The sequence below is a fragment of the Amblyomma maculatum genome, chromosome 8 (genome assembly GCF_055883805.1).
Source record: "Amblyomma maculatum isolate TAMU_Amacu chromosome 8, ASM5588380v1, whole genome shotgun sequence".
NCBI classification, from domain to species: domain Eukaryota; kingdom Metazoa; phylum Arthropoda; class Arachnida; order Ixodida; family Ixodidae; genus Amblyomma; species Amblyomma maculatum.
In genome coordinates this window covers 100,342,262-100,367,871 of record NC_139351.1, presented here as the reverse complement: position 1 = coordinate 100,367,871, position 25,610 = coordinate 100,342,262, and the positions used below count along the sequence as shown (strand labels likewise).

At 45.8% G+C, this 25,610-nt stretch overlaps 3 protein-coding genes across 9 annotated transcripts in view; 1 reads left to right on the top strand and 2 right to left on the bottom strand.

The window, feature by feature from the left end:
* Positions 1–19,993, bottom strand: part of LOC146181979 (uncharacterized) — a 38,293-nt gene extending 18,300 nt beyond the window's left edge. For 2 of the 3 annotated variants that reach the window (XM_084576976.1, XM_084576978.1), the window contains exons 1-8: positions 19,911–19,993; positions 15,280–15,489; positions 13,767–13,886; positions 12,897–13,094; positions 10,985–11,169; positions 7,661–7,788; positions 2,006–2,145; positions 826–1,018 (exon numbers count right to left, since the gene is read on the bottom strand). In XM_084576976.1, coding sequence (XP_084433102.1) covers positions 826–1,018; positions 2,006–2,145; positions 7,661–7,788; positions 10,985–11,169; positions 12,897–13,094; positions 13,767–13,886; positions 15,280–15,456 — 1,141 coding nt within the window. In that variant the 5' untranslated portion in view covers positions 15,457–15,489; positions 19,911–19,993. The remainder of the gene's footprint in view (positions 1–825; positions 1,019–2,005; positions 2,146–7,660; positions 7,789–10,984; positions 11,170–12,896; positions 13,095–13,766; positions 13,887–15,279; positions 15,490–19,910) is intronic. The other variant, XM_084576977.1, reaches the window with a different exon arrangement.
* A 985-nt stretch (positions 19,994–20,978) lies between these two features.
* On the top strand, positions 20,979–25,571 carry AlkB (alpha-ketoglutarate-dependent dioxygenase AlkB). Of its 2 annotated transcripts, none has more exons than XR_014700320.1 (2): positions 20,979–22,266; positions 25,101–25,571. XR_014700320.1 is itself a non-coding variant. In XM_084576975.1 (2 exons), the coding sequence occupies exons 1-2, from the start codon at positions 21,110–21,112 to the stop codon at positions 25,108–25,110; spliced, it is 936 nt and encodes a 311-aa protein (XP_084433101.1). In that variant the 5' UTR covers positions 20,979–21,109; the 3' UTR covers positions 25,111–25,571. The 2 variants fall into 2 exon arrangements, 1 of the variants encoding a protein (XP_084433101.1); XM_084576975.1 differs by having other exon boundaries at positions 20,979–22,035.
* Positions 23,334–25,610, bottom strand: part of niki (nimA-like kinase) — a 30,314-nt gene continuing 28,037 nt past the window's right edge. For all 4 annotated transcript variants that reach the window (XM_084576971.1, XM_084576972.1, XM_084576973.1 and 1 more), the window contains one exon: positions 23,334–23,740. In XM_084576971.1, the coding sequence (XP_084433097.1) occupies positions 23,580–23,740 (161 nt within the window). In that variant the 3' untranslated portion in view covers positions 23,334–23,579. The remainder of the gene's footprint in view (positions 23,741–25,610) is intronic.

Sequence of the window (25,610 nt, the reverse complement as noted above, 5' to 3'; positions counted from 1 at the left end):
AAAACCTTCTGCAGACATCTCTTCTTGAGCTTTGACAGTGCCATGAGTTCAAGTATATGAGAATGTTAACTTTACACACAAGCGGCCTAGCTATCCGCAAACTTATACTCACAACCAAATGGTGCTAGTGCATCCGCTGATGGCGACAGACGATTACAATGCAGATTTTGCACTGCTAGTTTGACAAAAATTATCCTTGCACTGGCAGAGGCAATTTATCAGGAGACATTGGGCAGAGGTCGTACAGTCGGAAAGCTAAGTCAAAAATCAGGAGTCTCCCGGGCGAATCGGGAGGATTGGCAAGTATGCAGAAAACGCATCTGTTTGACACATCGCACACTTGGAAATGGCTCCCATTGACACCTCTCATGTTTCAAAGCATCACCTTTCCAGTTTTGAAATATTTTCCAATAGTTTCTGGCTCTGAACTTTTTGTGTGTGAAGGAGGAATGCTTGTAGTTGCTCAAACAGTCAAAATAACAAATTCAGTCTTTTTTTAAAGGAAATTTGTAAGGATCAATTTTCCAAACTATGTGCGATCAAAAAAATATCTAAGCAGACTGCCATATGAAATGGCAAAATGAATCACCCTTTTGTCTTCAACCATAATGCACTGCACTGAAAAATCAAATAGTAATGTGCAATGACAGAGTTTGAATCCGAACAGGAAGTCACACACACACAGGTTACCAAAATGAACTATTTGTGCCTCAAAGTAGTAAGGGGCTGGGAATGGGTAGTTGGCAACAAGAACAGGAAACCTACACGTCCTCTCAAAATATCTGACCCCTTACCTAGGTCTGCCAAATCCAAAGGGTTCCTCACCGTGCTCTAGTGGAGTAAGTCGAAGCTTGTCGGCCCTCTCACAGAGGGCGTTTTCGACTGCTCTGCGCAGCACACTGTAGACGTCAGTGCTTCCTGCACAGCACAGCGGCGACTTCCCATCCTGCGCAAAACTCAGCACGTCTGCGCCACGCTCCAGGAGCAGTCTCACTGCGGCAATCTTGCCTGCTGACGCCTGCACAAGCCCAAGCACAGTGCCCGTTTCCGGTATCCTTGGGCCTCGAGGGAAGATTCGTGGAACGCTCAAACACGGTTACAAAGCAACTCGGCACCGGGGTCCCATTTACACATCAGTTAATGCCTCAGCTGCCGTTTGCCCGACTATGTGTACACTTGCGACTTCTTCGCATCTAGTTTGAAGTCGTTTGAACTGTCATTCTGCATTATGTACCGGCACGACATAGGTAAGCTGTCGACAGTGTAGCACTTCATGCATATCTTTTTTTGTCCACAAGTCTGCCGCTGTATTAGCAGAACTGTCATATTTTATTATTAAGGAGGTGTCATCTTGAAAATGGCAGTGGAATAAGCAGAAAGAAACCATTTACTAGGCAACACTGCATTCACTCAACGAAGCAATCACACAGGTAAAATTCGTGCACATGGCGGTGACAGAGTGCCAGCCTTTGTTTTTTTTTTCTAGACAATTCTGTATTGTAGCCCGCTATGCATTTACTGAGGCAGTCGCAGATATTCCACGTGAACAGGCCTTGCATTGGGACAGACATGGTCACCATAACTCTGCACAAAGTACCAACAAGGAATAAAGAAAGCATGTGACAGAGCAATAAATTTACTAAAGTAAAGCTTCTCAAGCACTGGAAACAGAGTCTCACATAACAAAAGTGCATAAAGAAACATGCCAGTGCAGGAGGTAGTCCCTGAGCAGCTCACCACAATCTACAACAGGGGAAAAAAGCAAAAAACATGATTTGGTGTTATGGGGTTTAACTTCCCAAAGTGACTCGCTGGGAGGTACGCAATATTAGAGGGCTCTGGATAGCTTCAACCACCCGGTATTTGTTAGCCTGCACTACGCAAGAGCCTCGCATTTCACTTCCATTGAAATGACACCGCTGAGGCCGAGTTCGAAATAGAGTCCCCGCTGGCGACAGTGCCCTAACCACTGAGGTGGGGACGTGAGTGAACTATCCAAGCTCACCGCAAGATGAAGCGGTGCGATTCCTCCCAGGCCAGTGGCACTTGGGTCTGCCCCGGCATCCAGGAGGAGCTGTATGGCATCCACAGAACCTGCTTGGCTTGCAAAGTGAAGTGGTGAGAACCCATGCTTGTCTTTGATGTCTGCAAAGCATACGGTACACAACTTGTACCGAGTGCTTCATACCAAGAGGTGGAGACTATGCATTGATGGGACAGTACTGATGATGCTGGCACCATCTGGCTTCACTTAGGAGCAGGCACAGCCATATGTATCCCTTCCACAAAGTGGAATTGGTGTGTGGACATTCCACAGCCATAGGTCGGCAAAATCACGTGTGCTCACTCAGCAGGCTCACTCTCACTCAGACTCACAAGGCTCGAACTCACTCACACTCATGAACTAAAACTCACTCAAGCTGGCGACTCACTTGGGCTCACTCAGACTCGTAACTAATCTGGGCTCACTCACTCATTTTTGACTCGAGACTCATCTGCACTCAATCACTCACTTCGACTCACCTTATCTGAACTCAGACTCATCATGGACTCACTCATTTCCACTCACGACTCATCTGAACTCACTCATCTCGACTCGTTCATTTTTGACTCACGATTCATCTGCACTCACTCACTTCGACTCACGACTCATCTGAACTCAGACTCATCTGGACTCACTTATTTCAACTCACAACCAATTTGAGCTCACTCATTTCGACGCATCGAGACTCACTCATTTTCATTCTCGACTGATCTCAGCTCACTCCGATTCATCACGCATCTCGACTCAGTCATTTCCCCTCACAACTCATATGAATCATCATTTAGATTCACCTGCACTTTCTCATCCATTTCTTCTCAATCGGATTAATTTGCCCAATTAAATTCACGGCTGACTTATGTTGGCTGATGCTTTTACACGCAACGGACAGCTGAATCACGTTTCATCCAATGGTCCAAGTTCTGCGACTAAAGGAGCAATTAGGAAGAGACTATTATAACACCTCTCTTAGAATTACTAATATTTTGGAGCTACCATATAAAAAATATCATAGATCACCACTAATAAGTGTGGTTATACATATACATATAATACCTTCAAGGTCTGTTTCATTTCGAATGCACTAAAGATCACCACTTCGTAGTATGGACCAAGAATCTTGCCTATCTTTGTGTATGTGTGCGACTCAGATCATAATCTAAATGTGAGTTCGAACTCACGACTCAGATCATAATCTGAATGTGAGTCCGGACTCACTCAAACTCAGATCATAATTTAAGCGAGTCCGGACTCACAACTCGGATTATGATCTGAGTGTGAGTCCGAACTCACGGCTCAGATCACGATCTGAGTGTGAGTCCGAACTCACGGCTCAGATCACGATCTGAGTGTGAGTCTGGACTGACCCACGACTCAGATCATGATCTGAGTGTGAGCCTGAGTGAGCCCGAGTGAGTCGATTCAGGAGCGAGTCCCCCGACCTATCTCCAAAGCTGTACTGTACATGGGCTGTCAGAGACATTTTAGTTTAAACAATGTGGGGTTCTTTCATGTATCCCGACACAACATAGTTAAATGCTAGGGTTGTGCAAATTTCAATTTCTTGAATACGAATTGAATGCGAATGCAAGGAAAAAAATAAAAATGCCCAGTGAAGACTCGTATGGTGGGAACTTGAAACTAACCAAGACATCAACTGCACTTTGGCTTACTGCTGACTGAAAACTGCTGGACACAAGTTCAGAAGCATTAGATTTTATTTTGCTTTATTTTATTATTTCAACCGCTGCAGCGAATACTTAAAATCATGTCTTTTGGCATAGCTCCAAGAAACTGCCTCTTTTCTGCCACAGCAGTGACAAAAACACGGCTGATATGAATTCGCAGAATTAAAACCAATCTGCTCTTGTGCTGGATGATACAACACATGAGCAAAGACTGCACACACATCACCATGATTGCCAGTATTCATAGGTTACTTCAATTTTGAAACTCCCTGGCCAGAGCCAGGCATGACTTGTTCCTAGGCGGTGGAAAGAACATTATTCAACCCTCCACCACAGCAGCAAGAATAGTGGCAAGCCAGCTCCTCACCACGGGCACACTCAAGGAGGTTATAATAAAACTGCTGGAGTGGAGCCCACGAGCTGAAGCCGTGCGGGGAATTCTTGCCATGGGCAAAAAGTGCACCGTATTTACTTAGCATGGTCGGTGCAGTCATTTGCTTTCACTGCTTTATGTCCAAGAAGGCACGGCCAGTGAGAATAGTGACGTCCTGTGTTGCCTATGGATGCGCAAATAGAGTGAAGAAAGCACCACATTCCATTTGTAAGTGCCCCAAAACTAATTCAAACAATGCCTGCTGCTGTGCTTAACCTCGCACTCGGACTGTGCTCATGGATTTTGATATGCAGTCTTGTTGAGATGTTTCTAAAGAATGAAGAAATGCAAAAACATATAGAATCAAGCTGTTTGAAAAGAACACTGGAAACCCAAAGACAGAAACCACTTGTAATCCGAGCATTTTGCCTCAGAGTACTCAGACCACACTGGGCAAAAATGACTAGGCTGAGACTGGGAAGCCTACCTGCAAAAGCCAGTAAGTACCCTTGGAGATTGCACTCTTATGTGATTAATTCCGAAAGCGGTGCGACTCAATGGGAGGTGCTGAAACTATACTGCTTGTGTTTCGGTTTTCTATTGAACTGTGCATTTTTCACTGCAATTGCCCAGCTTTAACATTACTGTGTGAAGGCTCATCAAGAACATGAACCACAAGGATGAATCCTTTAAGTGTTTCACATTAAAACCCTGGGGTAGTGAGCTGCTATTCACTACTTCTTATGCTCTGCCCAGCAGCTCAGGTGGAACATTAGCCCCTGTATATCAATGAAGTAAAAACAATTATTGTGAACTTGCCTTCCAGTAGAATCGTTGTTATTTTTGTTCATCTGTCACCATACTTTCCAGCGCACACTATATAAATGACCATATATATTTTGGTCTTGCTTCGTGCGATTGCAGTATGTATAAATGAATACTTTGAAACACTACAGTTTGTGATTTTTTTTACTGCAGGTAAAAAGAAAGTGACTGTCGACAAACAGAGAGACCCTGTAGTTGCCGCAAACACTGAAGACATCAATAATATGGAAGAGGCAGTTTCAGATTTGCCTGCAAAACAACACTACAAAAGCTGCTGCATTTATTCAAAGGAAAAGTCGCACAGCTCCCGAAGTGAGTGAAAACACTGCAGCAAGGCTAACGACGAAGGACAAAAAGAATTGAACAGCCCAAAGTCAATCAAAGAACACAAGCCCGAGGAAAGCTCTGAAGCTTTGACCGCAACTTTCTCTACTGGCAACGAACAGCTATTCTGCAAGGCGAAAAGAAAACATGGAGGCCAGTATCCTGCACAATTATGTTCTAACTCTCCACTTCTACTCGTCGGCTGGCTACGAGCATATTCATTCAAAATTCAATGACTTCCTCCCAGCAGACAGAGAGAGAGTGGTACAAATCTGCTGATGAAGACCTGGGTTTCAAATCTGAGGCTTTCTCCTTCCTAGAAAAGCTTGCCAAAAGTTAAAATGAAAAGCTATACCGTGGCCTGATCGTAGATGAGATGGCAACCAGGAAGAATGCTGAGCTTGTCGGTTACGTGAGCTTTGGGACAGATGTACAAGATGACAACTTGCCTGAGGCCACAAACGCAAGTGTATACATGCTGACTGGATTGAACATGCGCTTGACGTGTTCTGCTGGCTACTTTTTTACTGACTCCTTCACGGGATCACTGGGCGATGCACTGATAGGTTGTCTCGCTGACGTCTGACAGTGCTACATTCAATTTCAGCACGCCGAAACCTCTAGGTGCAGCGCTGTGACAAAGCTGTGGGCCTTTTTCAGCACGTTCTAAGAACTCAAGTAGTGACTCATTTAGACACCTGTCATATGCTGAAACTGATCCGCAACATGTTAGCAACCTCAAGTCACTTGGTTGATAATTACGGGAACTTCATGAAGTGGGAATACAAAAAGGCTCATGGTGCTTTGAAGCATGAAGAAGGGCTTGGTATAATAAGTTGACCAATGCCTACAATCAAAAGGAAAAGCAAAAACTGAATGAGCAGCTTGCAGTGCAAGCACTGAGTGCATCAGGAGGTGATGAGTTAGACTTCTGCAACTACATGTTGAAATGGCCACAATTCAAATGTGTACGAGCAACGGCAAGACTGCATTTTTTATATTCTAATGCCCCGAAATCCTTTTGTCAAACCTTGCACTCGTTCCATTGTGGAAGCAGACTCATGCTTGCTGGAAATCACTCTTCTACAAGGTTCAGACATACATAACGTCACTAAAGGAACCAGCAGGTCAGCCCGTCAAAGAAGGAAAACAGCACTTCCTTGTTAGCATACAAAGTGCTGAAAAGCTATTTGAACAGCTGGTGAATAAAGGGCCTCTAGACCGAGTCAAGACCACAATGAAACATTCTATGGCTGTGTGCAAAGTCGAGGAGGCTTCATCTCAGTTTACAGCCCTATGTCAGTGTCTACTTATGCAAACGGATTTGAGACCTGGCAAGTGACATTGTCTCCATCCGACACCGTGCCGACACTGCCACGACAGTGGAAAAACGGGCAGTTAGTCAGGAAACAATAATTACACGCACCGCATACACTTTCCTGAAAGTGTATCAGCCTTCACAAATGCAGTAGTGCCGTATCTTGCTGGCTTTCTAGGTTGCTGCAGGATCTACTTGTGAAGAGTGCGTGATAGCCCTCCCTGTCGGAAAAACAACGATCTCTTGTGAAGCAAAAAAAAAAAAGCTGCAGTGGGCTTTTTGCATTATCGCAGGATGCACTGTCAATTTAAATAGTGGCAGAAAAAGGGCTGCGTCAATTTCAGGTTAAATGTAGAAACTTCAAGGCTCACAGAGTCACTCAGAGGCCCGCTCCCAATCTCTAAACTGAAAGCACTGAAAGAAGCTATTAGTCTATATTAAGATAGTCTTTCTTTGCCTATGGCAAGATGGCTGCTGTGATCTCAGCCGGACTTGACCTCCGTGCATGCGCCGGTATAGGCAGTCTTCACTCCAGCAGTTCTATTATAGCTTCCTTGGGTGTGCCAAGGGGCTTTGAAACTTTGCCTATAAGCATGGCAGCGAACAGTGGCAGAAAGTGTGTGTCAGAATCGACAGCTACATGTTAGACACTGAGAACAGTGAGCGGTAGCACATAGCCCATCAGACATAAACAAATATGCGTGCATGCATTTCCCAAGTTTCTAAACGTGAATTTGTCCATTCTAGACGACAGGGACATTGCTTGCGACCTTGTGGAATTCATCTGACTGAAATGTTACTCTACTAGGTTTGCAATCACACACTATTCGCTTCAATTAAAGAAAAAAAATAACATGCTTCACTTTGAAATCATTTGCTGAATATGATAATTCACTTCGAGCCCAAGATTCTCCATTTGCGCATGCCTAATCAATATGTTCAAATATGTTAAAAAAATATGGCCAAAGAAGAATTGATGGCTTAGTTGTGTCCCTCCAGCAACGGCTGGCTGCGCTGTGCCCCGTACAAACCAATTTGAACTTGTAATTAAAAGAGCGGCTGGCGAGCTGTAGCCCAGCACGTGCACTCACCAACTTTTGCCTCATTCTGGAGAAGGAGGGAAAGGACGGCTGCCGTGTGCTCGCAGCACGTGTGGGAGGCGTAGTGTAGAGCCGTCCTGCCCTGTCGGTCCTGGTGGTTGACATCGCGGTGGATGAGGCTGGACAAGGAATGCGAGTTGCAAGCAGCTTCAACATTTGAAGGTCACACTTCACAGCTTTGGCACTTTGAACTGCCCCTTCAAGACGATAAAATGTGATGAGAAGTATTAATGCCAGTAAATGTACTGTACGCAATAAAATCGTGTTAGTCTGACCCTGCTAATTCAGAAATTCAGACAATTCGAATAGGAGTGCGATACTTGTCTATGGCGTTGGACGCTAGTTAATTAGGACATGGACGGCATCACCCAATACAAATCAGGTCGAGCTGTGACCAATGAAGCCAGTGATCCTCCCCGTACCTGTATTGCATAAAACATTGCTGCCATGCAGACTTTCCCGTGAGAAGGCACTTAAAATGGGACACAGCAAAACTTTTCCCATTTTTCTTTTTTTTTCGTTTCTGACCTTTGCACAATGGCATCATAATGGGCAAAGGACAGAGGCAACCCAGCACGACAGTGCTAGTACATAAATGCCAACCGTCAGCAGTTTTATCTGAAGCTAACACCACGAGAAACATGGAATCAGTTCGCTACAACCAATCCTGTTCGTATACTTCTAACCGCTGCCTTCTTGCGATGTCCTGCCCCACTGAAATTAGGAAATTTTTGCATAGTGCGCAAATAAAGTGCTCCCTGATTTGTCGCCGCTTTGTTTTTGTGTGTCTGCTCCATCTTTCGTCTAGTGATATTGAGGCCGATCGTGGCCCAACATATAGCTGTGAAAGTAACGTGCAGGCTCACAGCAGTCAATACTCATCGCTAGTTGAGGCTGTCAGATGAACTGAGGACGAGTACAAAAAGCTGCTTTCCGGCTTGACCTCGCTTCAGGAATGGCGGAACGGGATTGAAATAAAGTTTGCCAAATTTCAAGAAAGGCTAAAATGTCCTGAAGAATCCCAGACAATTACTGCACGCCCGTTCTTACCCGCAATCATTACAACGTGAATTGCATCCTTGAAGGCAGCAACTGAAGATGCCGAAAATGGGTCACGCAGATGTAACTTGCTCTTTTTTGGGCTGCCTGGTAATTAAGACATGGGCACAATCTAAGGAGGATGTTATTGCTATTTACTCCCAATATAAGGAAGTAGCCATTGACAAAGCAAATGTGGAAAGAGCTCACAGGATCGGAATCTATCTGTTTAATGAAAACCGCTTCATAGTTGCAAAATTTAGCAAATTCGAGAAGGAAAGGCTTTTTCTCTATGATATAAGTTGAAGAACTAGAACTATAACCAGGATAGAAGTTGAGTTTGCAGTTCGCAAGGATTTTTCGTCATCTGTTCCTCTTGTCTGAAGAAAAAACAACTCGAAACACAAAAGAAAGGAATTTATCCTATAAGCTCCATTATGACAAATTACTAATTGCTGGGCATTGCTTTATCTATGATGCTGCCTCAAATGCTGCCATCCTGTCCGTCATATAGCAACAAATTGATTCAGTTAACTCATTGCAGATCTGCTTTTAGTGCTAAACTAGTAAATGGTCAGTGTCGCACTGCTACACTGAATATTTTCATACTTAACAGCCGTAGCGTAAAAAACAAGGCAGACTCTCTTGCTAGTTTGCTCTACAATACAAAAGCACAAGTATTCATAGGAACAGAATTGTTCCTAGATGACAGCATCAGTAACGTTGAAATTTTCGTCCCTTCATTTGAAAGACACAGAAGGACCGCAATACACATTGTGGGCGTGTCTTTATACTTGCTGATAAAGCACTTGCGAGTGCATCAATAGACCCTAGTCATAATGAATGCGAAAGTGTGTGGTGTAAGGTTCTGCTTCATAATGGCAAACACCTGGCGTTCGGTGCTTTTTATCGTAGTCCTGCGCCATTGGCCATGCTGTCGAACGTAGTACAGAACTTTAATGCTGACTTTTTATTCGGAGGTGATTCCAACACGCAACAAGTCCGGTGGACTGAAAACGTGCCTATGACACCATGTAACTCTGTCCTCTCCCTGGAATTCAGCAACTTCACAAACACAAATGGCCTTTATCAATATGTAGACTTCCCAAAATAGTAGCAATACAGTGAGAGTGTTCCCACACTTGACTTCCTCTTTTCTAACCAACCCACCAGCCTGGTCCATTCTATTTCTGCTGTCCACGGTATCTATCTCAAACTATCTCAAGCTCCCAGCCTATATCAGCGGCCCCTCCTCAGAGGAAAGTTTATTCGTTTGAGAAAAGGAAACTATCCACTCATATCACAGAACCTAGATGCTTACTTTCCTAACTTTATTTATCAGAATGCTTCCCACAGCATTGATGGCCTTTGGAATTTTTTCAAAGGCACGCCACGTACCGTCTGAGGTTACATCTAGCAGTAAGAGATGATTGAAGCCGTGGCTCAACAAAGAAATTAAACAGTTAATTAATAAAACATCTTTCTATTCTAGATTTCCAAGACAGAAAACTGATGAGATAATAGAGTTATTACAGGTACTTGGACAGGAAATTAGGACAAATGTAAAAGACGTGATGCGATGCTGGAGCACGAAGTCAAAGAAAACTCTAAGGAGCTATGAAAATTTGTGAAGACCAGCAGAAAAGACAATGTTTTATTCTACCTTTACAATTAGGAGAACATGAATTAGGTTGCGTTACTGATGACGTCGAGAAAGCTAACTGATGCAACAGCTATTTCTAGTTCATTTTTTTTTACTCTTATCAAGATCCACTGAACTAGAAACCAACCCTCAAATGTCTCCGATTCTCGCAAACTATGGAGGAGTGACGAAATTGCTCACTGATCTAAAGCCCAACTTGTCTCCTGGTCCAGATTTCCTCCCGTGTTCTGCTTTTAAAGGCCTTTAATTTTGTGCCGTTTTAGGGCTAGGGCTAGCTTTTTGCAATGAGTCCTCTTCCGTCAGCCTCCTGTGTTTCTAGTGGCTACCCCCTTTGATGTCATTTAAGAAAACATGTTGGAGGAGACCGCTTCCGCAAAAATGTGAGCAACTGATGCATATTTCTGAGCATAAGCAGAAGCTATCAATATCTTTGAAGTGCATATCGTACGTGGAATGCCAGGCATGCCCACACAAATGCTGCCCCTGAGAACTACAGACTTTTTAAAAATGCATTTGACTTGAAACTTTCCTCAAAAAAAAAAAAATCCTCTGCACGCACACTGGCTCATAAGAATGACTGCGCCCCCGCTTCTTCATGGACAAGCATAACTCACATGCCGTGGTCGAGAAGAACCCGTATTACTCCGAGTGGATCGTAAGAGCGTAAGACACCCGCAGAGGCAAGTTCCTGGAAAGTAGCCAGGTCCCTGCAGACAAGCACCAGTGGTGTAGAACCTTCAGCGTTGGTGCAGTTGATGTCCAGACCTCCATTGCCCGTCTGAGATAACAAGTGCTGAACCTGGTGGGGAACAAATGCAGCTTATTGGGATGGCTGAAAGTGTACACAACACAGTAACTGATAGCCTACCAGGGCAACGTTGTGATATGCCCTGGCTTTGGCAATGCTGCACTTAACAAGTCAACGCATTTCATAACTGCAGCCTTGTTACAAACTAACACGTGGGCATGGCTATAGTCAGGGTTCTCCCCACGGTGGGCGGCAGTGGTTTCACAGCCCACCACCACCTAAACTCTCGAACTTCATGTTTACGATACTTGGGGACAACTTCCCGCAACTGTAATGTGACCAGTCATGCCATTTCAGATGCTGAAGTGCGTGTCACTGGTCCTGTATATTTATTTCGGGATGGCGTCACAGCGTTCTAATGCCTATTCATATTTCCTCTTTTGCATTCACATGCTACCTCTGCTCTTCGAATGCACTGAATCAGTGCGTTTTGAGGATGCTTCTCCGTACAGGTCACTGTCTATGCAGTGATGTATCTCCATAATGCAAGGTGGCCGTTTGAAATGAGGCACTACTGCTACAGCATCGCACTTCAAAACGGGCCACAGTGGTACTTGTGATTTCAGAGAAGTTATTCGACATTGCTGACAACGTGTGCAAAACAAAGCACTGATAAATCCACGAAAAATTGTTGCATAGCTTCCACCTCAACTGTATAAACAACCATATTCCAAACATTCATTATACAATGAAAGCGCGTTAATTCGAATTTTTGGATAATTCGAACAACACTAATTGGTACGGCTAAGCTCCGTAGAGGTCTGAGTATAAAAAAAAGCTTCCGCTACAAACACTTCGAACTACACGCTGCCGCGTCTTTGGCGGCCTGGAGCCCGGCCAATGGCCAAAGAAACATCCACGATAGGGAGGCATAGTTGGAGGCTGTGCACATCCAGGGAACAGATGAAACCATGTAAAACTATGGAAGAGTGGATAAAGCCTAAAATGACTGGCGCAGCGGCCGGTGGTGCCGGAGGGTGGAGGTTGGTGACTGCGGCGGAGGCTGCCTGCTCTTCTCTTCCGCGCAACCAATGATGCTTGCAGTTAAAACTCGTTAATTAACCTCAAGTAATTCAGAAATACGGATAAGTATTTGTTGGCGTAGTCCCAGCCAGCGTCCACGAAAGGCTATGACATCGAGCGGGTACAACGGGTTTCGCAGCGCGCGTTCATTGCTGCCACGCGATTGTTCGCGGGCTCCCGCGCATTGGTAGCGGGAACAGTGGAGTGCGCTGCTGACGTCACGTAGAGTCGGTTTCCTGGAGTAACGGTGGTGGGCGAGCACGCGCACGGCAGCAGCGCCAACACGCACACTCTTCCCAAGACTGATTCCTCCTCCACCTCCTTTTCCAGCTCCCTCGTAGATGCGTCGTGCGAGCCGCAGAGGAGGTGGAGGCTGCCCGCCGCAGTCGCGCGTGTGATTTCACCGCTTCTATGACTTCGAATAATTCTGATTTACTGTAAACACTTTCAAGGTGGTTTCCCTCATATCAATTCTCAATCTAGTTTTTATTCTACATTGTACTTTTGGGTTTTCACGTAAAAACTGCATGTAGCGAAAAATCGTGGACATTTTACAATTTTTTTATGATCAGGTTTAACTGTATTACTACATAAAATGGAGCTGACTGTGAAAAGTTGTTAGCACAAGAATAGAAGGTGGAAGACAACAATGAGTCGCAGATTCTTATCAGCTTGCTCACAGCACTCCTACCCACCTCTTCCCGCTGTCCACTCCAGGCTGCAAGCAACAGTCGCCGCTCTTCATTGCTCCGGTGCGGACTCTCCTTGAGCAAGTAGTCGGGAAACCCAAGCACCAGATGCACCAGGGAGGCTGGCAGGGAGTCCAGGCAGTTCTGACCCGTATAGCTGTGCAGTGTGGGGTCTGCGCCATGCTGCAGCAGTTCACTCATGGCCTGCACAAGGCATCCCATTTCAGTGGCACCACAGCAGTGACCATGCAACAACCTATTACAGGTAAGTGATTACATTTTCTTTTCAATTTTCGAAACACCCTGATCACATCAATTTTCACAATGACATTTTCGAGTCATAACTTTCTTTTTTTTTTCGTTAGTCGATTACTGGGAATCGGCTGCATTCAATTTGAAGGACAAGCTGCAACCACCGCTATAAACTTTTGCGAATATGGATACTAATGCTTGCGTGGAATGTTCCATTCAAAGAGAGGGACAATATCTGACATGTAAGCACCAAGCAGTCTCCATTCGACTAGCCTGATCTTGAAGCTTATGTCCCCCTCAGAATGCAAACAACAAAGTTGCATAACTACAAGCATTTTGAGCTGCCATGCACGACCACACATAGCAAGCATAACCACACACACAATGCATGACAGCGCATGCAATGCATCAGCACAAACATCTTGAAAACTGATTAGAATCTTCCCGTGACAGCCACCTTCCGGTCTCCCCCTCTTCTCCGCTGAAGAAAGGGAGATTTTCCCACTTGGCCATCTACCAATGGCGGCAGGCAGAGTTAAGTGTCCGACACCGAATGCTGGCTTTTTAACACAATAAGGTTATCACATAAAAAAGAAATGCACATGGCCTGCACTCTGCACTTACATCTGGGTCTTGGACCAAGGAGGCCACCATGAGAGCTGTGTTCCCTGTCGATGGATCACGGGCATTGACATTGACCCGGTGCTTCTGCAAAAGCCTGCGAATCTTCTTGAAGTCTCCATCCTGCACACGGGGTGAAAATGAACTGCTATAGGCAGATGTGTTTAGACATGCAAGGCAATGCACAATTTCTTAGCCCCCAAGTTCCAGTGCAATACAATTTCATACCTGCCAACCTGGCAAGATCCGAGATTTTTATTCATGCCAAAAAAGGGAGCAGGCAGGTCGCATTTGATGTTACGGAAGGGTCACCCGCACGTTTGAGGCAATGTGCAGCGAAACCTTTTGCATGGGACTTGCAGTAGCAGAGCTTGCTAGCTTTAAAAATCTGAGTAGTTTAGCTCAAAAGTATGGTCCAGACTGATGACTCTTCAGCAGCGGCAGTGTTAGAGGGCTGTGTTGCACACCGATGAGTGGAATTCAGTACTGGCTACAGTTTAAGTCATCTGTGTCGCCACGATAAACATTGCATTGTGCATGATGTTAGCTTTTTCTCGATGTCATGAAGCACGGAAATTCATAAGCACAAGAACACTTCCGAATCATCTTCTTGGGCTTTAATAGCGCCATTACTTCAAGCACATGAAAAGTCCCAACTTTTTGCACACTGTGTGCCACACAAAGGCAGCCTAGCTAGCCCTAAGCATACACACAAGCAGGTGCAACTGCAAACATGGAATACAGAATTGCAATGCAATGCTACCATTCACAGCAACTTTGGCTAGAGCTTCATCTGGCTTTGATCGACTAACTAATGATGCTGATGGTACTTCTGCGGCTGTTGATGGTGATGCAGGCAATTACGATGCAGCTGCAGATCCCGTGGTGTTGGTTTCGCAAAAACCAAGCCTTATGCAGGCAGAGGCGGGAGATTTAGGGCAGTGCTCACACAATTTGAAAGTTCAGTAAGAAATTGGGAGCGTTGGCAGGTATACATGCAATCTTATCACACGCCAGGTAGGAAGGCAAAACAGCCACTGATCAAGAAAACTGTGACCGCAAAAGCAAACTCAGTGAACGTCAATAAGTTTGTGCTCATGGCCAATCCAAGCACTGAATCAGGCCAAACCATTTTCACAATGAGATGAGAACAGACACATAAAACAAGGACTATAGTGCATTTAAATTGCTGTTACTCATGTTGACACAAAGCCAGCAATAAGATTTGCCGGGCTAGTTGGTTCATAATGAAATTGTGTTAACTGCGCGAAAAAGTAGGACAACAGGAAGAAACACATACAACACTTAGAAGCGCAGTCTAAGTGCGCTTTTAAGTGTCGTATGTGTTTCTTCCTGTTGTCTTACTTTTTTTGCACAGTTAACACAATTTCAATTTAATTTAATTGCAAAGCCATAGCTCTCAATAAGGTGCTACATGCTGAAAATAAAACTGCTCATGTGATATTCAGTTGTCCACTGTTATTCGCCTGTAGCCCAGTCTATGCATGGGACCCACCCTGGCCGCTGAGACGAGCCGCTGGTCCCCATGGCCCCCACCAGCCCTAATGGGAGCCGGTACCACGGGCGCCACCACGGGTGTTGGCTCTGGGCAACGTGATGAACCGCTGCAGCAGGGCACGCTCCCTTCGGTGACTGCCGCTGCTGACGTGGTTGGCCCGCTTATGGCTGCCATGGCCTGCCATGCCCTGCCACCACAGGGACCCTGCTTTTAGGGCAAACAATAGCAATAGTATGGTCAGGGGTCTACTGTACTTAGTGGCTGGAAAAGAAGGCCATGAGGCAAAAGATGCTGCAGCGTAATGAAGCAAGACAGCAAAAGCTAGAAGCAGTAACCCTTAATTTATTTAGTAAGGTGTGGGTTTGGGCTAGTTGGTAAAACATGACAAACAGAAAAGCGCTGAAGACTGAACAAGAAGCACTTGTCCATATTCTTTCTTGCCCCCGCCTTCAGTGCATTTGTGTTTGCCTTAATTTATCTTGCACCTTATTTCCAAGAGAAGGCATAGGCATGACATGCTTGCAGAGGGTAGCTATCCAAAGCAACTTTACTGCACTATGTCTGCTGTCATGGCTGTATTTCAACCAGAACCCCCTCAAGACCATGCGTCCCTACGACCCTACTGTCTTGGCATACCAAACCTCCCCTCCACAAGCAGCAGAATTCGTTGCTTTGAAGCTGTCATTCTTAACTCAACACCTCCTAGAGCATAATTTTTTTTTGAGCAATATTTATGGCTTTGGGGATTCCTTATGCCATAATGCAACGTTTTTCTTTCGTCATAAAACCCCATTCTTCAAATCCTGCCACACACAACTCCTATGCATTTTGAGCTTAAAACCTATTGAAGAAATGACTATAAAATTTAAAAAAATTATGGCCCATTTGCACAGTTAATTAAATGCGAAGTAGGTGTGTAGCACTGCTCAACTGTTGTACTTCAGCACGTCAAGCACGGCGAACCTGCGCTGCAGTGCCAGATGGCCCGACTTCATCCATTGCAACGCGAAGAAAACGCAGTGCCGCCGCGTCCTCAGCTTTCCTTACACCATCTTCAGAAATGAGTGAAAACAGGCACAATGTACCCCTTTACAATGCACTGCTCTGGGGCTGAAAAGTTTGGGGTGGGATCATAGGAGGAAAGAAAGAGAGAGGGAAACGAGCACAAGCAGCTTCACGATGCAGCGAGCAGCTCGGAACACGCCCCTCTCTCACTGGGTGCATCTATGCGGCCGCTCCGACCCCTCAGTGTTAAGTCACGTGATGCGGGCGTTGCCACTTTCCCTTCCTCCTCAAGAGAGACGGATGGACAAAGAAAAAGAGGGTGGCTTCTGCTGAAGCTGTGCGGCCGCTCCGCCTCCTCAATGCTGAGACGCGCGTCGCCACCTCCTCTTTCTCCACTTCAAGTTTACGGCCTCGGACATACACTGACGAAATCAGTGATTGCGGCTAGTAGTGCTACGCACTAAAAGAAACAAAGGCATATGACCTTTTTCTTCTTCTGATAATAACAGATCCTAAAGTAACAGCAAAGTGAGCAGATAAAGGGAAAACAATAAAATGGCATGCTGAACCTACAGTAAAACAACAGGTGGTGACCATGTGCTAACATGATGGGCATTAGTCAGAAATTTAAACACATACTGTTGGCTAGGAAAGCTTTTTACAAATTGTAATTTTCTGCACTGACTAGGCTTATTAGTTGACAAGTCTCCTCATCAATGTTTGCGCACAAGGGTTTCAACTTATTCAGAGATGCAAATTAATCCACAAGTCAAGTTGAACAGTGGCCTTGTTTGGCTCAGCATGCCAAGCCGCACAAAAACCAACTTAAGAAAGTAGTGACATCCCTTAAACACTGTCAGAATGATACCTCTTATTTGCTAGCATTTTGCAGAAATAAATGTAAGAAAACATTCACTCAAGTCTCATCCATTGCTTCCTTGACATGGAACAGAATCTCTGCTTCACAGACAGGTTAAAAAAGCAAAGAAAAGGTTTAATAATGTCACACGTTAAAGAAAATACAGGAACTACACTTATTTCCACACTGAGCTCATACGAAAAGCGCATGCAATTTTCGTACAACGCCTTAACAAGAAAACCGTGAAATTCCGTTTTGCTAAAGACTGTTTAATCAACGTTGTTTTTGCCTTTGTTAACCTTTACCTGAATTAGTAATATTTTTCGCTGTGTTTTCTATTTGACTTTTGCCCATACTTATTATATCTAGAACACTTGCTTTATTATTTTTATAAAAGTCTTCTTTTTATTGCAGCATTTTGTTCATTGTCGGGTTTTCCTCTTGTCATTTAATTAGCCGTCTTCCTATCAATACCTTGTCGTGGTATTTTATTTGTTTTTTATTGTATTGCATGCGTGTACTGCATGATTGTATGCAGTATAATTTGGACTACTATTTATAAACATTCAATTGTTTGTAAAAGAAAGTGACCTTTTTTTTTTTTTTTTTGAATTTATTCCTCAATCACACACTGACACACATACTTCACAGGTTGACCGGCCTAACTTTTAAATGTGTTCTCAAACCTCATAGAGTGACGACAGGTAACCGTAAAGGGGATCCCGCGCCTCTTTTGACTGTAAAGGCGGGGGTTTGTGACACAGCTTTTAAGAAGCACTTACAGCTGTGTCACAGAACACAGCTGTACAAGCCAAAAGGTTTGCCAAGCAAGGTGTTCATGTTCAAAAATGACTCCACCCAAAAAACAACAAACAAAGGTGTCTGAAAACTGTGATAGTGAGACTTGCCACAGGTGCTGTCATGAGCTTCATGCAGTTGGATGTTTGTATGTACATTCCAATTTTTGTGGGCAGATACACACACACACACACACACACACACACACACACACACACACACACACACACACACACACACACACACACACACACACACACACGCACGCACGCACGCACGCACGCACACACACACACACACACACACACACAATCGGTCGTCCACATGCAATACTCAACATGGTTAAAGATACGCTATATAGGAGTGACGGTGAAAAGACAAAAATATTTCACAGTCGGTAACTGCGACCTAGTGCTGCTTGGGTACAGCCCTTGTTCAATTCCCTCATGAACTGCTTGAACAGATTTGATTCATAAGTTCTTGACAAATTTGCTTTTCCAGAGGTTCAGAGGTTCCATGCAAGTTTACTTCCACCGTTTTCCGCACAGAGAGGCACTAAGGCAGCTTTCCATTGACAGTAACATTTATCAACCAGCATGAACTGCGTGAATGCTGAAGTTTTCAAGTTAGGTGAATGACTGTTGCGTTGTGAAATTCCTTGCACCCAACAGCCTCCCACTGTATGCAGCAAGTTGATGAACGTTTAGTGCCAATGAGCTTAGTGGACTAAATTTTTGTTGTTGACCTCACACTCTTGCGTACAACGCCACATAGGGTGTGGTTGATAAGTCGGGATTATGCTGATAAGGCAAGCGGGTCGTCGCTCCGAAGAAAAAAAAAAAGAATAAAGAAGCGAAAATGGATGAGAGCGAGAATATATTCGGACCCGGCGCCGGAAGCGAAATGAGTCACGCCTTAAATTATAGAACTTACGACGGTTGGTGATCTAATGCATGCTTGGCTACCGACGGGCAACTCTTGCCGCCGCATGCACTCAGGCCTACTACGACCGCTGGCATCCGCATTCACAGCGCAGTACGCGCGGTGAAACGTTTGCTGCGTCAGCCAGTTTTCGTTTACTCGGGTTCGGTGGGCGAACGCCCGACAGGAGGCTCCATTTGAAAGGCACTTTAGAGCGGCCGAGAAATTATCTTAGCCAACGGATGTCGGTTAATCAAGCGGTGTGTGGTTCGCCTCTAAGCGTGTCGTTCGTTCTTGCTTTGGCTACGCCAAGCGGTTGGGATAGTATAAGAGCTACCTGTCCTAGCACAGATCGCACCAAAACAGTTGGGTATGCCTCAAGAATACTTCTCACTTATGTCCAATTATAGTCATTTCGTATACATTTCAACGCGCCTCAGCAGCGAAACGAGGCCAGAAGCGAGCAAAAGGAGAGGAAAACGTGTTACGAGCAAGTGCAGCAAGAGAAGCGCATTTTTTTTCTCCCTCCTCGTCCCGCTTTTTTTTTTTTCTTGCAACACGTTCTTTTCTTCCAACGGTTAAGCGCGGAGCGAGGTCTCGTTCGTGCTCTCGAGAATTCCATCCGTGTTCAAGAAAAAGAAGGAAAAAAAAAATAAAATAAAAGAACCCAAAGGCCGCACTTTCTACAAACGAGCCGCACCAAAATCGAGCCACCTCAGCGAGGTGTTGACGAAGCGCTTAGCTACACCGTACGACTCGTGTGCTGTGAGAAACCAGAATTTCCTCATCTCGAGAGAGCGCTCAATCGATGAGGAGTTTTACCGTAGCTTTCGGAGGTTTCGCGGCTCTGGGAGCGGAGGAGAGAGGAGAGAAATATGTGAACGGAGACGAGACCAAGTCGGCGGTGCGGATGTTGTGGCTCTGTAGGGCCACATGAGAAGGTGGATCACCGCTGGCGCCGGTTTAAGCCTTTTCAGAGCCCGCTAAATATCAGCCGGCGATGAAATCGGTTTGACGTGAAGCACAGGGATGTCGAAAATCTTACCTAACAGGAGGATGCTCTGCGGCCAGCAACACCATCCATGCTGGATGAGTGGAGAAAGGGGAAAGTAAACATCAAGGCGCCACTGCGAATGCAGCGACATTATTGGGTATTTTATGAATAAACCGGCTTCTTTTTTCTACTGCATGTAATTGCGTATTTCAAGTCTGATTATAAATGCAGTGCTAATGACAAGTTTTTATTACAAGTAAAAACGTGAGGGTACTAGATTACTTTTGTATGCGTTTTGTTTTTACTCTTGTTCTGCGGTTGTGCCATGTGGTTGTGCTGCCTTACCGCCTTGCTTCAAACAAAAAATAGTGTTATATGTCTATTGCTCTCGGCACCAAGTTCCGCCGGTGCATGGAGAAAGTTCCTCAATGCACCGGCGCAGTTCCATTTTTGTGGTTCAGGTGCAGGTGCAGCGCGTCAGCAGCGCCTAGTCGTCTGCTCGCGATTTCCCGTGTGCCGCGTGCTGTAAGTTTTCGCGGTGCGTCGCGACGTCATGGACAACATCGTCGAAGTCATTTTTAAGGAATTTCTGGAGTCCTTCGATAGTGAGAATGAGGAGCCCAACGGCGCGCTTTCCTTTGAGGCAACGTCAATGTTCAGACAGAGACCGACTGGTTCGGACAAAACAGAGTTCCCGTACAACTGAAGCGCTGTTGCCAGATATTTCAGCTTTTAACTCGAGAGGCTATTTAGGTTGTCACAGGAGACCTTAGAGAAACTCGCCATTTCACAGAGAATGACGCTGGATCCCCAAGTCGATAATCGATGTTTATAAGCATCTCATTGGCAGCGCGCGTCGTCTGCTAGCGCCGTCAAAACGTGCACCACTTTCTGCACCTCCTCCGGAGGGTGCCACGGTTTTTTGCACCACAGCGACACCACGATTGCACCAAAAATCAACCGCGGACGGTGGTGCAGGGAACGCTGTGAATCGAGCGCTTTGGTGCAGCGCACCGTGAACCGGTTCCGGCGGTGCAGAGAACCACGGCTAAATCGAATGCAGCTTATATACGCCGTGGTCACGGAGCAAGACCGCGGTTTATATACCTTGGTTTATTTCCAAGGTATGGTTATAGTATGATCATGGTATGGTTTTTCCAGAGAGCATAGTGAAGGCATGTGGCACGTTAGGTACGATGTAACCGCTGGTCCGGCAGTTGATTAGGGTATAATTAGTGTATCTGGCTAACATGTATCAGGATGGCGTCAACGACAGCAACGATATCTTCAAGATGGACTTCAAGTACTACAAGAGACGAACCGTGCGACCGGATCTGTCTAAAGTGATCGATTTCGAAAGACCCGATGACTTTTCAATCGAGCTGCACGCGCGCTTGCAGACGACACCAGATTGTGGCGATGTCGGTACCGTTGCCGACAAGGAACTGCTCTGCTATTCCGTGCCGGCTAATCCCGGTCTCGTAGTGCTTCCCAATCCGTTCACACCGCAGGGGCAACTACAGTGGGTGAGCCGTACGCTGCGTTCATACCCAAAGCCTCCGAACCACACGAATCTGAAGGCGTTGCAGCCACCGACTGCGTTTCCCAAGTCACTGAACTGCGACACTTTTTACAAGAAGCTCCGGTGGGTAACCTTAGGCGTGCACCATGACTGGGACACCAAAGTGTACGATCTCGAAAATGTGTCCGTCTTCCCCAGCTGCCTGAAGGCGTTGGTCAAGAAGTTGGCAGGGCTGCTTGGCTACTCGATGTTCGAGCCGGAAGCCGCCATCGTCAATTACTACGGCATGAACTCGACTCTGAGCGGTCACGTTGACCGTTCTGAGCTCCATCTCGGCTCTCCCATTTTCTCCGTGAGCTTCGGGCAAAGTGCTGTTTTCCTAATCGGCGGCGCAACCAAAGACGTCAAGCCGACAGCCATGTTTCTCCGAAGCGGAGACGTCGTCGTGATGGGCGGTGAATCCAGAGTGGCATACCACGCCGTACCGCTCGTGCTGCCGCGTGGAGACAACAAACCGTGGAGCACCGCCAGTGAAGGGTGGAGACCTGAGGCAGATTACCTGTCCGACCATAGAATCAATCTCAACGTCAGGCAGGTGTTTGCCAAGAGAGGCGCTGCTGAGGACGCTGTGCCACTTCCCTCTGCTTCATCGCTGTGAGCTGACCTGATTGCTGTGTCACGCCAGTAAATGTAATACATCTGTAGAGGGTGTGTTCAAGCCATGACCCTCCTGCGAGCACTTAGCAACAAGGGTTTCAAACAATCAGGAGTTGCCAGTCATCTACTTTGCCATCTCCCTGAACTACTTCTATTTCTAGAGGTCCTCTCCCACTGATCTTCGGTCAGCGCTGTCTGGTGCCATCTCTGGCCACGCTCTGCGTACAGGCATCCTTATAGTCGCATTTCCCCACCTGACTCCAGCCTTCCTGGTATATTTCCTGTCCCCTGGCATCCACTTTGTTGTTCCAACAGACTGCAGGTTATCTATTTACCTGTCCTTCTGAAGATATTACTGAGGGGACACTGACAACAAATAGGAGTGGCTATTCTTTATTCAATTGTTATTGAGAACACATGATTGCATGCAGTTATCAGTGTCCTTTAATCCTCCAGGGGTTGAATTATGCAGTGATCACATCACAAAAAACTGTCACAAAGCTGTCAATCTGTCCCACTCTGGCGCACAGGTCAACCCGTAGGAGCAGGGCTAATTGATGGCAGTTTTGTGATGCAATCGTTGCGTAACTCAGCCTCAGTTAATGATGGTGCAGTAGCACTACCACTTACTGGCAGTGGCCTTTCTTGTACACTTAGTGAACACCTTTTCACTGCCTTTATGCTTTCCCTTAAACTCATCTGACCTATGAAGGAGTGCTGCGCTGTCACCGTACAGAGCTTGGGGTTCAGTATTGAGCACTTCGAAGAGCCTGAAGTTTATGTGTTCCTGAGGCTGTGGCTGACATCAAAAAGCAGAATGAACATTTGCACGAGCATTAAATTAGCAGAGTGCTAGCCAAATTTCTGATACAATGCAGCAAGTAGTGACAAATGCCAATCTAAACCGTTGGCTGTCCCAGATCAAAAGGAGCAAAATCTGAACTGGATTTCAGGCAACAAACGATGTACGAAATCTTTCCTTTTGTATAGGTATAGCACCTGTTTTTTCTCGTTCTGTTTTGGTATGAACACAAATACAATGGATACAACTGCCTTATTGTTGGTTGGTTTGGTTGGTTTGTGGGGTTTAACGTCCCAAAGCAACTCAGGCTATGAGAGACGCCGTAGTGGATGACTCCGGAAATTTCGACCACCTGGGGTTCTTTAACGTGCACTGACATCGCACAGCACACGGGCGCCTTGCTTTTCTCCTCCATCGAAAAGCTGCCGCCGAGGCCGGGATTTGATCCCGCCTTATTGTGATTGGAACACAAATACAGTGGCTACAACTACCTTATTGTGATTGATTTATTTTAACTGCTCATAAGTATGCACAAAATACAAGAAACGCCATAAAATGAGTGAAGCAAACTAAAATATATATATATATGTATATAAATAAAATAAAAAGCATTCCAGTTTCATTACTGTGTAACATCTGCTCTTATATCTCATATTGCAGTGCTGCCCTCTCAACATCAGTTATGCAAAAATGACAAAAAAAGTTAGAGAGCCAGCACACTCAGCCCGAATATGACAGGTCAGTGTTTCTTTAAGTGGCATTTGGTGACCACTGCTGCAATTATGCCAGGAGCACAAGCCAGGGCAATAACCTTGGAGCCATCAGGTAACTGCGGAGCTGGAGAGATCTCTGCTGGTGTGCTGTCTGGCTTCAGTGTTTTCCACTGTACAAACTTTCTACCTGCAAAGTAACAAAATTTGCACTGTCATTATGCGCAGGGAAGATAAGTACCTAACCGGAGAATTCCCTTCGTTTCCCATTCCATGCTTTCCTGAAGTTTGGGCTGACCTGTATCAGTTGGCCTGTATCAATATTTCTTTAAGCTTTCTTCAGGCACATGTAGAGGTGGAAGCAGGCTGCAGCATTTTGGAGCAGCTCGGGGTGAAGTAATAATGCCATTTTGGAGCAGCTTTGGAGCAATGAAAGGAGAGCTTAGAGAAATATAATTATTTTTTGGAGCACGCTTCTTGGGCCAACCACCATTGATAATTGCCAATGTGCTCAAGCAGTGCCACTAGATTGAAGTTTACATCAATGAGGAGTATGTCTCTGCTGTCTATCTTGTGCGTATCCTTTTGATCCTATGCCTCTGCTATTCACGAGCACTGGTCAGTAGTGCCTTCAGGAAGGATAGATGGCACTCAAGGGTAGCCTTTTTATCCTTCAGCATCTTTACTTCACTTTTCTAGTGATTGCCACCTTCAGCACACCCTTCCATAAAGCTTCAAGTATATGCGTGCCTTTGTCTGAGTAGGCCTGGCATGACATGCTTGTCATGGACAAAGGGGCTGGATGGTGAAGTACAGTGTTATGTTCCATAGTGCAGCAAGAACACGAAGGACAGATGCAAGCGCTAACGATTCGGCATAGCAACCCCTTTGTATCATGCACTGAGGAAATAATATACAAGATACCGCTTTTGTGCTGCAAGGCGTACACAGGGCAGTCAGGCCGATGTTTTAACGAGCGTTTAAGTGAGCACCTTAGGGAAGTCAGGGATGGTAATTCCAGCAATTTGGCACGGCACTGCCGTGATCATAAGTGCAAGCCTTGCTCTAAAGAGTGCGAGGTAATTGGCTGAAATGCAGATAGATTATTGAGAGAAATTATTGAGGCAGCAGCAGTCGAAAGAGCCGGACCTTAAAGCTGTGTCAGCAGTCCATCATTGTCACTGATAAAAAACATATGGCATTCTTATGGCGCATTCGGTTGGGGGGGCGAGAGCAGAGGCGCCGAGCATTGCAGAGCAGTACAGGAGCACGCCGAGTGAGGGTGTAACTGTCCTCCCACGGGAATGCTCTCTGCGTGTCGAGAGCAGCGCGCAACGACCACGTGACCGCACTTCTCTCCCCAGCTTTCTCTGCTCGCAGTGGCGGCAGTTGCAACTCGAGGAGAAGCCAACGCTCCATGAGGAACCGCTTGTTTTGTATGCCTTTGTTCTCACAGTGCGGCGATTTGCCTCCTTTGGCCCTTTCGATGCCAGTAGTGACTCTCAAACATGCATGCAGCACCTGAGCAATGTTTTCCGCTCCTGACGCAGATTCGCTTGATTCCGAAGAGCTCTCCGAGCGCTGACGCTTGCATCCGCCATCTTGAGCGCCGCCGACTCCAAAGAAGAAAAAAAAAAAAGACGGTGCGGATATGACTCTTTATGCCATGTGACTTCCTCTACACTCGCTTTAGACGAGAGAGCAGCCGGGAGTGCACTTGGGTGCTCCCAGCGGAGGAAAAGCCCTCCTCCTCTACCATTGGAAGCCAGTGATTCTATTCCTGCTCTCCCACCGGAGTGCGCACGCTTGTCTGAGAGCACTTTCGAAGTGCTCTCGAGTGCACCTGCTCTCCCACTCGAATTTGCCATTAGATTCAGGGCAGTGTGCGAACCAGTAACATGTGTTCTCATGTTTTTAGGTATTTCTTTTTGTTTGTAAAGTATGTTGTCTAATTTCACACATGCTGTTTTATCTTCATGTATAAATTTTGTGAGTGCCAATTAAAGCATCAGTGGAAGTCAGCGCTCGTGTCTGTCCCTTGTGTTCTTGCTGCGCTATGG

What these genes read in the sequence shown, in the direction of transcription:
- AlkB (XM_084576975.1), top strand. Translation starts at nt 21,110, where the DNA reads ATGTATCAGGATGGCGTCAACGACAGCAACGATATCTTCAAGATGGAC.